This window comes from Carcharodon carcharias, chromosome 2 (assembly GCF_017639515.1).
Source record: "Carcharodon carcharias isolate sCarCar2 chromosome 2, sCarCar2.pri, whole genome shotgun sequence".
Classification (NCBI taxonomy): domain Eukaryota; kingdom Metazoa; phylum Chordata; class Chondrichthyes; order Lamniformes; family Lamnidae; genus Carcharodon; species Carcharodon carcharias.
Window position 1 is genome coordinate 127,145,811 of NC_054468.1, and position 12,969 is coordinate 127,158,779.

Consider the following 12,969-nt stretch of genomic DNA (forward strand, 5'->3'; position numbering starts at 1 on the left):
TTTGCGTGCCCGCCAAATGTAACGTTGGACGGGCAGCGAAAAGCCCCCACTAATTGAAATTTTAATGGCCTTAATAGGCCTCTTAATTGACAGCGGGGTGCACGCTGCCGACTCTCGCCCGCGCCTGCCGACCGAAATATCGCACGCTTTTTTAGGCTCGAGCGTGTCGGGTACCTGCCCGCATACCGAACGAAAAATTGTGGCCATTATGTGGAAGGAGCATGGTGAGCTGGCCTGCCAGCCTGTTAATCAACCTGTGAATCTTTCCACTGCTTCACACTACCCGCAAATCTAGAAGCTGCAAAATGGCTGTTCCTTGTGCTGTTGCTGCACTGGTGGACAAGCCCGAAATCGGAGCACCAAGATCTGTTAGCATCGGCAACTCGAGATGGAGGGGAATTAATGGGAACAGGGATTTTACCTTGCATGAGGTGCTGTGAGGCTTGTGTGGGGGGGAGGGCTGTTGGAAAATTGGAAGCCTGATGGATACAAGGGAAGAAGAAAATGAGGAGAAACCAGATTTGCTTGTAATACTATATCATAAAAGTTATTAGTGATGTTAACTGTCCATGTTGGAGTAATCTCAAGGCCTGACTTTTCTAACCCCGTAGCATGTATAGATACAGCTTATAGTCACTTGATCCTCTGTAGTCGTGAGTCTCAGTTCTAAATGTTTATGTTTCTAGGATAGTACTTATTACGCAACATTATCTGCGGACGAATTGCAGATAGCAGCTCCTGACGCTCAGGACATGAACATTGCAGCATCTCTTCAAGAACCGTTTGAAACCACGCTGGGCGACGCGACCTCCTCGAAGCTCGATGACCTGCAGCGTTCCTGGGAAACTCTAAAGAATGTGGTGAGCTGGTGACTGATGAATAATCTTCCTCCATAAATAATCTTCCTCTTTATCTGTTTTCTTCCCCCGTTTCCTTCTCTTGCTCCTCTCCTTTGTCCCGAGCTGCTGATTCCCTCCTGTAGCTCTGATCGAATTTTGTTCATTCTTGGGATATGGGTGTCACTGGTGAAGGTGGCAATGATTGCCCATCTCTAAGTTGCCCTGAGAAGGTGGTGGTAGTGGTGGACCTTCTTTAACCACTTGCTAAATCTGAAGGCTTGGGACTGGAGTCACATGCAGACAAAAACGGGTATGGAAGGCAGGTTTCCTTCCCCAAAGGGCATCTGTGTGCCAGCTGCATTTTTACAACAATCCAATAGCTTCATGGTAGCTTCTGCTGACCCCAGATTATTTTTAAGCTGAATTCAAATTCTCAAAGGGCTGTAGTGGGATTTGAGCTCATGTTCAATGGATTGCTGGCCCAATAACATGGCCACTGTGCTGCTGTACCCCAGAATCATGGTTATGACAGCAGCACATAAGGAGAGCCGTTCTGCCTTTTCAGATAACAGTCTAATTTCCTTTTGAATTCATCCCATTGCACCTGAGCTCTACAATTGGAGCTATCGGAGCTGACCTTCCTCTCGTGTTGCCACCCGGGAGTGCTCAGTATGGAACACACGTGTGGTTTGTCCCACTGTGCTGCATTTTGCATTCTGATCTAATGAAACAGGAGCGTGAGGGGGCACGGGGCCAATCAGAATGAGTGCAGCTGAGAACTTATTGACACTGTTGCCATCAAAGGGGGTAGCTGCAATGAAAACCCCATGACAGACATATAAGGATTTTGAGTTTTACTTGTAGGATGATAAGGCAGGATTATTAACTGGACAAGCTTTCGATGAGGAAGGGTAAATAAAAAAAAACTTTCATTCTTTCTCACGCTTTTCACAACCTCAGAACGTCCCAAAGTGCTTTGCAGCCAGTGAAGAACTTGTGAAGTGCAGTCCCTTTGAAATGCTGGAAACAAGGCATCCAGATTGTATCCTGGAACTCCCTCCCTAACAGCACAGTGGATGTACCTACACCACATGGACTGGAGCGGCTCAAGAAGCAGCTCAGCACCACCTTCTCCAGGGCAGTTGAGGGATGGGCAAAATTTGCTAGTCTAGTCAGCGATACCTATATCCCACCAATAAATAAAAAAAAATGTCCAGACTATCTGTTTTAAAGATGTTGGCCAGGACACAGGGGAGAATTCTCCTGCCCTTCTATGAATAATACTATGGGATATAATGTCACTGGGCTGCTAATCCAGAGGCCCTGGCTGATGGAACATGGGTTTAAATCCCACCACAGCAGCTGGTGGAATTTAAATTCAATTAATTAATAAATCTGGAATTATAAAGCTAGCCTCAGTAATGGTACCATGAAACCATAGTCGATTGTTGTAAAAACCTATCAGGCTCTCGAGTGTCCTTTAGGGCAGGAAATCTGCCATCCTTATTTGGCCTGGCCTACATGTGACTCCTACAGCAAAATGGTTGACTCTTAGCTGTGCCTGATATGGCCTAGTAAGATACTCAGTTATACCAAACCTACAGAAAAGTTGGTCTGCAGCATTTCAAGAAGGTGGCCCACCACTACCACCTCGAGGGCAATTAGGGATGGGCAGCAAATGTTGGCCTTGCCTGCCATGCCCACATCCCATGAAAGAAGAAAAACTGAGAAGGTAGAAGGAGCCTTAATGTCTCATCTGAAAGCCAGTACTTCTGACAATGCAGCACTCTCTCAGGTCCGCACTGGTTGTATCAGCCTGAAGCATGTACTTCAAGTCCCTTGGGTGGGGCTTGAACCCACAAGCTCCTGACTCAGAGGATAATGCTACTACTGAGGCATGGCTGACTCCCAAGGAAGTATGGTCTAAAGAATGATGGCACGAGAATAGGAGGAGAGAGCTGATTTGACTGTAAATCTTATTATGGGGCAGATGCACAATTTGGGAGAAGAAATATTTAGTGTTTCACGGTTGAACAGGTTGGGCCTGTACCCATTGGAGTTTAGAAGAATGAGAGGTGATCTTATTGAAACACCTAAGATCCTGAGGGGATTCGATAGATGGATGCCAGAAGGATGTTTCCTCTTGTGGGGAAGACTAAAACTAGGGGACACTGTTTAAGAATAAGAAATCTCCCTTTTAAGATGGGGATGAGGAGATACTTTTTCCTCTCTGAGGGTCGTTAGTCTGGGGAATTCACTCCCCCAGAAACCAGTGGAGGCTGGGTCATTGAAGGGTGAAATAGATAGGTTTTTGATGATCAAGGGAGACGAGGGTTATGGGGACAGCAGACAGGAAGTTGGAGTTGACACCACAACCAGATCGACCATGATCTTGTTGAATGCTAGAGTAGGCCCAAAGGGCTGAATGGCCTACTCCTGTTCCTAAGTCCTATATTTCTATGTTCAAAATTTATGTTTAAGCTTGTGTGTAGACTGAAGAAGCCTGAGATTTTAATGAGTGTGAGTGCACGTGCGTGCGAGTGCACATGTGTGCATGTGAGAGTGTATGTGTGTGTGTACAAGCTTTTGTTTTCTCCACCAGTCTATACTTTCCGGGGGAGGTGATGCTGGTCACATGGGATGTGGAGTAAATTCTTTTAGACTAACATGCATGATAACCAGCTATCTGACAGAGTTTGCTGTGTAAATATTTGCCCGCTAAACCCTCTCCTGTTGCAGATCAGTGAAAAGCAGCGCACTCTTTATGAGGCCCTTGAACGACAGCAGAAGTATCAGGATTCCGTCCAGTCAGTCTCAGCCAAGATGGAGTCGATCGAGGGGAAGCTAGGTGAGGCGCTTGATGCGGGCAAGAGCCACGACGTCCAGATGGCCGCACACCAGGTATGGCTCTTGAGGAGTGTCATTGATTAGCTCGTTACTGCTATCAATGAACTCTGATTTTCCCCCAGGCATTCGTCTCTCTGACGCACAGACAGCACTGGTTTCAAAAGAAGCCAGCATTGCCCTCCACGCTTTGATCACAGTGACTGGTAACCTTTGAGTCTTGAGGTTTGTTAGATTTGGATTAAGGATATTTGTGGTTTTGTGTCTCCCAGGCACTGATGGATGAGATTGTGACGCTGCAGGATGAGATCAATGAGCTCCAGATCTGCTTTGCTGAAGAGCTGGTGTCCGACACTGTGGACACAGACACTTCTGACCAACTGGCTATGCAGTCCACGCTAACAGTCCTCGCGGAGCGCATGGCCACCATCAAGATGAAAGCACTGGGAAAGAAACAGCTTCTCGAGGTTTGTAGACTCTGAATTCTCCACCTGCTCATGTTCTTAAAGGATTCTGCCTTTTAGGTGTTTTCCATTCCGTCTTTGTCTGATCATTCAATGCTGCTGTCGTTATGTGTTGTTGCTAACTATCTATCAAATTCCAGAAAGGAGACTTGTGTGCACCTGGATAGAATTAGCCCTTGGAAGAGATACTTTACTTAGGAAAATTGGGGCTCTTTTCATTAGAGTTGAGAAGGTTAAGAGGGCTGAATGGGCAATGGGCTGGGTAAATGGTGCTGTGTAGTGATCTTTCAGACAGAGGGCACATGCGTGATGGACTGAATGGGCCAAGGGTAGGTGATGGGACTGAGGGACGGGTTGGCGGGAGGTGCAGATACTTGACGGTGTACAGTAACAAACGTATGTAAAGGGAGCTGACTGTAGTCAGAGCAAAGTTAAGCATCCAGTGACCTTAAGTGTTCATTTTGGGGAAACCGATTAGAGCTTCCTGTGATGGAAAAGGCACAAAGTTAACGGGAAGCCTTGAGAATAAAATGTATAAGAATTGGCTCAAATCGGTGTTCTTCTCATTGCAGAGAAGACGGGGGGAGGGTAGAGGGGAACATGGCTGACGTTTTCAAACTAGTCAGTCTGCGTGATGTAGAGGATTGGACAAGGCTCTTTGAATTGGTGTGGGATAGCAGAACAAAGGGGGTGAAGTGCAAAATGGGAAGGACTGGACTTGGCAGGACTTGAAACACCTATTTCACTGAGAGGATGGCCGGCTTTTTAAGTGCTTACCAAGAGGGGTTGGCTGGGCAAAGAGCTTGGGATCACTCCAGCAAAATTGGACAAGTACTTTGAAGAGAAGTTCATTATTGGATACAGGTGCTAGGACACCAGGAAGGTTGACTAGCTGGGCTGATGATATTTTCAACCCTTACGATTTTCCATGTTTTTACTTTGGGTCACCAAGTGCACCTCAAAAGACACCCCTAAAAGATATCCAGTTTTTTGACGCCTGTAATGTTCTTGCTGGATTAGCCTAATATTCTCAGCTGTGGGGAACTATCTTACTGTAGCTGATGAATATCTAAATAAATAAGCCTTCAAAAAAGAATATTCCTGTGTGACTAGTTGACGAGCATATTGCCTTGTCTTTTAATCACTCGTAGGCACTCATTGTGCAGCAACATTATTCTACAATTCAAGTGGGACAAAAGCAAGCTTGAAGCAGTTGGGACTCATCCCAGCAGAGCTTTTGATGCACGGCACCTATTCTAGCAGCACAACAAAATATTGCCTATTAAAACCCATCTCACCCATTTAGCTCTGTGACCATAAAAGACGAAAATGCTGGAAATACTCAGTAGGTCGAGCAACATACGAACCTACGAATTAGGAGCAGGAATAGGGCACTCGGCCCCTTGAGCCCGTTCCAGAATTCAATAAGATCATGGCTGAGCTGATTGTAACCTCAACTTCACATTCCTCCTACCCCCGATAACCTTTCACCCTCTTGCTTATGAAGAAGTTATCCAATTCTGCCTTAAAGATATTCAAAGACTCTGCCTCAACCACCTTTTGAGGAAGAGAATTCCAAAATCTTTTAATCCTTTGAAAAAAATTTTTTTCTCATCTCTGTCTTAAATGAGTGACCCCTTATTTTTAAATAGTGTCCCTTACTTCTAGATTCTCCCACAAGAGGAAACATCCTTTCCACATCCACCCTGTCAAGACCCCTCAGGATCTTATATGTTTCAATCAAATCACCTCTTACTCTTCTAAACTCCAGTGGATACAAGCCTAACCTGTTCAACCTTTCCTCTTAAGACAACCCATCCACTCCAGGTATTAATCCAGTAAATCTTCTCCGAACTATTTAAATCTTTCCTTAAATAAGGAGACCAACATCTGTGGAGAGGGAAACAGAGTTAATGTCAGAACCAGAAGATCTTAGAGATTTAAGAGCTTATAAGCAAGCACAGAGGCAGGGAAAAGTGGGGTCGTCGGCGGAGGGAGGAAGGAACAGAAAGGAGGTCTATGATTGGGTGGGAGGCAGGAGTGATTAAATGACAAAAGGGATCAGGGTGTAAGGCAAACATGGGATGGTGATGGGACAAGTAAAGAAATAAATGTGGGCCTGGAGGAGATGTAAATGGTCACAGCAGAATCATCACAAATAGAAATAGTGACCCTGATCTGAAGTTTTTTCTCTGTGTTTGAGGTCAGAAAGTTGTAGTGTAGCAGGCCAAGAATTGAGAGGTCAAAATGGGATGGAGTTTTAAAGTGGCAAATAACTGAATGAATGTCACACCTGTGAGCTGACTGGAGTGTTCAGAAAAGCGATGGCTTAATCTGGGGAGATGTTAGCATGGTGGTAATGTCATTGAATTAGTAATCGAGAGGCCCAGGCTAATGCCCTGGGGGCAAGGGTTCAAATCCCACTAGGGCAACTGTTGGAATTTAAATTCAGTTAATAAATCTGGGATATAAAGTTATTCTAGTAATGGCGACTATGAAACTATCATTGTTGTAAAAATCCATCTGGTTCACTAATGTCCTTTAGGGAAGCAAATCTGCCATCCTTACCTGGCCTGGCCTATAAGTGACTCCAGACCCACAGCAATGTGGTTGACTTTAACTGCCTCTTGAAATGGCCTAATAACCCACTCAGCTCAAGGGCAACTAGGGGTGGGCAACAAATGCTGGCCTCACCAGCGATGCTCAGATCCCATGAAAGAATAAAGAAAAATAAAATCTACATTTGGTTTCCCCGATGTAGAGGCAACTGCATTTTGAGCAGCGAAGGAATGCATAAAAGTGTTGCCTTGATTGCTTTTTCAGGAGAGGCTGAATGAGCAGGTGGAGGAACAGCGCCAGGAACAAGCTCTTCAACTATATCTCAGTGAGGCTGACGAACTGGACAATTGGCTTCTAATTACAAAGGCCACACTGGACGCTACACTGAAGGTCCCTAAGGAGCAGATGGACATGGAGGAACAGCTCATTGACTGTCAGGTATTGGCTCTAGCTCAAAGAAGTACAGATAAAAAAGAATTCCCTTGCATGTTTAGATTTTTATCTGAGATGAGTTGTGTCATTAAATAGCTTTTGTATAAGAACAAAAATGTTGGATTTGTATAACATAAGAACAACATACATAAGAACATAAGAAATAGGAGCAGGAGTAGGCCATTCAGCCCCTCGAGCTTGCTCTGCCATTCAGTAAGATCATGGCTGATCTAATTGTGGCCTTAACTCCACTTTCCTGCCTGCCCCCTGTAACCCTTGACTTCCTTGACAATCAAAATCAGTCCAACTCAGCCTTGAATATATTCAATGACCCAACCCCCACTGCTGTCTGTGGAAGAGAATTTCAAAGACTAACGATCCTCTGAGAGAAGCAATTCCTCCTCACTTCTGACTTAAATGGGGGATCCATTATCTTGAAACTGTGCCTTCTAGTTCTGTATTCCCCCACGAGGGGAAACATCCTCTCAGCATCTACCGTGTCAAGTCCCCTCAGAATCTTATATGTTTCAATAAGTTTATCTTGCATTCTTCTAAACTCCAATGAGTATGAGCCCAACTTGCTCAACCTTTCCTCATAAGACAAACACTTCATCCTTGGAATTAGCCTAGTGAACCTTCCCTGTGCTGCTTTCAATGCATGTATGTCTCTCCTTAAGTAAGATGACCAAAACTGTACACAGTGCTCTAGGTGTGGTCTCATCAATGCCCTATACAGTTGTAGCAAGACTTCCCTACTTTTATACTTCTTGACCCTTGCAATAAAGGGCAGCATTCCATTTGCCTTCTTAATTCCTTGCTATACCTGCTTGCTGACTTTTTGTGATCCATGTACAAGGACACCCAGATCCCCCCATACTGCCGCATTCTGCAGCCTTTCCCCATTTAAACAATATTCTGCTTTTCTATTCTCCCCGCCAAAGTAGAGAACCTCACATTTTCCCACATTATACTCCATCTGCTAAGTTTTTGCCCAGTCACTTAACCTATTGATATCCCTTAATATCCTCCTCACGACTTACTTTCCTATCTAGCTTTGTATCGTCAACAAATTTGGCTACAATACAATTGGTCCTTCTATCCCAAGTCACTAATATAGATCATAAATAGTTGAGGCCCCAGCACTGATCATTGCTAGTTTGTTTGTCATCTGAAAATGACCCATGTATCCCAACTCTCTGTTTTCTGTTATTTAGCCAATCCGCTATCCATGCTTATGTATCAGCCCCAACACCCTGTGTAGTGACGTTTTATGTGGCACCTTATTGAGTGGCTTTTAGCAATCCAAATATACTACATCTATTGGTTCTCCTTTATTCACCCTGCTTGTAACATTCTTAAAGAGCTCTAATTTGTCAAAAACAATTTCCCTTTCACAAAACCATGTTGACTCTCCCTAATTGTATTATGATTTTCAAAATGTCTTGCTACTACTTCTTTAATAATGGATTTTAGCATGATATCTGATTACACCCAGAAATGCTTTACAACCAATGAAATACTTTCAAAACATGTAGTCACTATTGTAGGAAACCTGGCAGCCATTAGGGAGGAGGCTCCTGCTCTTCTACTATTGAGTGTTGTGAAATCTTTTCAGCCCACTTGGCAGGCATCTCATCTCATCTCATCTGAAAGATGGCATCACCGGTAATACAGCACCCCTTCAATGCCATATTGAGAGTGTCAGCCTAGATTTTGTGCTTAAGTCTTTGGAGTGGGACTTGATCTTTTGACTCAGGCTACCACTGAGGCAAGGCTGGTACTGATATGTGCACGTATGAGTTTTAGATGGCCATTTAGCATAATCACCAAATGCTGGCCGCTGTGGAGGAACAGTCAATGGGGTAGTGTTGATAGTTTTTCTATTGCTAGAATTTTCCCATAAGGAACACCTAATCATTATCTGTCGTTGCTACAACAAACCTTTCCCGGCTAGGTCTGCTGAGTATCTGCTGCAGCTCAATGGAAGAAAAGCAAACTTGCATTTATATAGTGCCCATTATGACCTCAGAATGTCCCAAAGTGCTTTATAGTCAAAGCAGTTACTGTTGTAATTTACAAAACATGGCAGCCAATTTGTGCACAGCAAGATCCCACAGTCAGCAATGCAGTAATGTCCAGGTAATCTGTTTTAGGTGTTGGTTGAGGGATAAATGTTGACCAGGACACACAGTCAATAACCTGTGCACCAGCCATGTGAAGTAGGATGTTTTTGCAAAACAAAAGTGTTTCAGACTTTTAGATTCTGAACTATTTACAGAGTAGGTGTCTTGAAGAATCAGATTAACTGCTACTTATGATAAATATATGAGTCTAAATATATGGGTCTTCCCAGACGTTGTGGTGTGTGTGTGTGTGTGTGTGTGTGTGTGTGTTGGAGGAAGATTTGAGTTGATCTTGCTGTTTTTGCTGCAACAGAACATGTTGGTGGAGATCGAGCAGAAAGTGGCATCCGTTTCTGAGCTCTTCATGAACAGTGAGAACCTGCTCATAGAGGGGAAGCCCCAGACCCGGGGGCAAGCGGAGCACCTGACCGAGAAACTCCGGAATCTAAAGGGGAGTTTGACGGAACTGCAGAAAATGCTGCAGGACAGAAGAATCACTATCAAAGTAAGGTTTTTACTCTCATCCTCTTGCTAACTGCATTGTTCACGTCGGAGCACTCTCATTCCATTGCAATGTTTTGTGAGGGTATGCTACATTTTTAAAAATTCTCCCCCCTGCCCATCTCTTGCAGATGAAGGGGCAGGTGTGGAGTCACCTGGTTCCAAGCAACTTTCTATGTTGTTTTTGTGCTTGTTCCTTTCCTAATATAAACCCCCTCCCCACCCAAACCTTGGGGATGCATTGGCTTATTCAATGCCAGACTGAAGCGATCTGGCAGTTGAACATAAGTCCCATCATACTTTGTCTGGCTTCATTGCTACAACATTCTGTGCCAGAGCTGTTGACTTATATTATTTGCAATGCAGAATTTATTTTCTTCCAAAGACTGATTGACATCAGTATAATTCTTAAACCCTTCTGTTCTGTTCCGAAGCAGAGTCATATTGGACTCGAACCACACACACTCACACATGCAATCACACTCAAGCGACAGGTACACACAAACACACATCACACATACACATGCACATGCATGACAGACACACACACACACACACACACACACACACACATATACACACACACACACAAGACCGACAGACACACATACCAGACACATACATGACATATGGACACACAGGCATACACAATGCACACATCACACATACACGCACACACACATACACATGACATACAGACACACATACCACACACACACACACACATGTGCGTGCGCACATACCACACACACACACATGACAAACAGACACACATGCCACACAAACACACACACATGACAGACAGACACACACATACACATACATACATACACACACACACACACACATACACACACACACAGATTTTTGGATACAGAGGGAATCTAGGTCCTTCCCTCCACCTCTCTCATTAATCCAGTGAACGTGAATCCAAATCCCACAGTGGAAAGTAGAGAATTTGATTTCAGTTTTAATTTGAAAAGCCTGAAAATTAAAAAAATTGATAAGAGCCATGAAGGTTGTTGGTTTGCTGTAAAAACCTAGCAGGTTTATTCGTTAGAAAAGGTACCAGGCCATCCTTACCTGGTCTGGCCTATAGTTATGAACTCACACCAAAGTGATTGACACCTAATTGCCCTCTGAAGATGTCTCGCAAGCCACTGAGTTGCATCAAACTTGGGGCAATGGGGAAGGGCTATAACTATCCCGCTTTCAAGGTGCCCCTTCTTAAATGAATTTTTTTTATTTGTACCAAAAGAGCATTAGGTGGGAATTGTTGCAATTGGTGATATAATCCCATCAACTAAGCATATGCTTTGTTTTCTGTATGGTAAAGCACGGTGTGGTGCAGGAGAAGGAGGACACGGAAATAGATTCCACATTCCACTCGAGCCCCAGTGTCCAGGAGTGGCTGGTACAGGCTCGAGCCACTCGCTATCAGCACCAGCAGAACAGCCTACTGAGACAGAAGGCAAGTGGGCCATTCGCTAATATTTAGCTCATAGATCAACACCAAGGATGAGTTTCTCATTACAATAAAGGCCAGCATTTTACTTTCCTTTGCAACAAAATCCGACCGGTTCACTAATTCTCCTCAGGGAAGGGACTGTTGTCACATTCCCCTAGTTTGGCCTACAGGTATGTTCTCACTGTACGTGGATGATGCCTTCTGAAGTGGCCCACTCCTTACAAGAAAGCAATGGCGACCCACCGCCTCCTTCTCAGGGCGAATACGTTTGAGCAATGCATGCTATCTTGTCAGTGCTGATCACATCCCAAGAACACTTTTTGTTTTAAAAAAAGTAAATCAATTAGCAGAAGGAAAAATGCGCTGGAGATGTGGCATCAGTGTAAGAAATAAGAAAGAAATAAGGTGCTTCTCAAAGTCAATTGGGAAGGAGCACAGAGCGTTCCTTCAAGCAGGAATCCAGCAGAAAATGCAAACCTGACTAAAATTCTTCTTATTAATTACTTTAAAAAAATGCTGAAGACTGAGGAGCTCAGGCCTTCAACCATTTATCCATTCCACAACAGGTTTGTTGTGAGCCAACTTCCCTTTGCCTGCACTCTTAACATGTTCAATATTGGAATGAGTTCAGGCGTTGTAGAAAACAGTAAACCCAACACGAAGTTTAGCTTCAAGCGCAAAATGCAGGTTTTGCAAATCTGAAACCCCAGTGAAAATGCTCGAAACGCTCAGTGGTTCAGTCAGCAAGGTGGGATGAGCTAGTGATTCAGCAGTGAAGCTATCGTGTGAATCGGACGCAGGGCTGGCGCTAACGCTCACTGGTCCGTTTCCTTCGTAAATGACAAGGGTTTTGTTTCACCGATCTGTTTCGATTGTTTTCTCAATCTGTCTCCAGGAGTTGGAGCAGCAGCTTGCAGAGCAGAAGAACCTTCTGCGGTCAGTTGCCAGCAGTGGAGAGAAGATCATGACACAACAAAGCAGCATGGAGACTGTCGGTGAGGAGCAGAGGCCGCAGGCTGTGTGAGTACCCAGGCTTCCAGTTAAAAGATTGGGTGCCTCTTCCCAGCAACAGGGAAGCCTTGACGTTATTAACCTTGTCGGACTCAGTTTTGCCTGTTTCAGTAAATCCTCTTTGCCCGTTGTGCAAGCTCCAACCCTGTGTTAGCCATCAGTTGGCGGCTAAAGGTTAGAGGCTTTGTTCAATTGGAAACCTGCTGAAATCTACTTGCAGTCACCAACACAGACATTGCTTTGAAGTATAGTAAAAGAGAAAGACTTGTGTTCGCATGGTGACTTTCACTATCTCAGGATGCCCCAGAGCACTTTACAGCCAATGAAGTACTTCTAGAACTGTAATGTAGGAAAAGCAGCAGCCAGTTTGGTACACAACAGCATCCCACAAACAGCAATGAGATAAATGACTAGATTATCTGTTTTAGTGATGTTAATTGAGTGGTAAATATCTCCGGAGGGAGCCTTGAACCCATGATCTTCTGACTCAGAAGTGAGTGCAACCCATTGAACCACAGCTGACTATTGGGATATAGCCTTCCTTCCTGGGTCCAATACTGGGAAGCCCAAAGGATATTTTGTGTCTGGCTCCTTGATATTTGTGGCTGTTAGGTAGAGCTCCCAGTCAGCAATCCAGCCTCATAAAGTGGCCTCTTGTATTTCCTTAATTTACTTTACAACTGCATTCACATTCAATAAACCCACCTAAAGCCAGGTTTGTGATAAAT

General features: G+C 44.3%; 1 protein-coding gene across 4 annotated transcripts in view; it reads left to right on the top strand.

Moving 5' to 3' along the window:
- LOC121275411 (nesprin-1-like) overlaps positions 1-12,969 on the top strand; it is a 198,822-nt gene that overhangs the window by 12,070 nt on the left and 173,783 nt on the right. For all 4 annotated transcript variants that reach the window (XM_041182983.1, XM_041182984.1, XM_041182985.1 and 1 more), the window contains 7 exons: positions 687-860; positions 3,579-3,740; positions 3,956-4,150; positions 6,971-7,144; positions 9,575-9,766; positions 11,099-11,233; positions 12,126-12,250. In XM_041182983.1, coding sequence (XP_041038917.1) covers positions 687-860; positions 3,579-3,740; positions 3,956-4,150; positions 6,971-7,144; positions 9,575-9,766; positions 11,099-11,233; positions 12,126-12,250 — 1,157 coding nt within the window. The remainder of the gene's footprint in view (positions 1-686; positions 861-3,578; positions 3,741-3,955; positions 4,151-6,970; positions 7,145-9,574; positions 9,767-11,098; positions 11,234-12,125; positions 12,251-12,969) is intronic.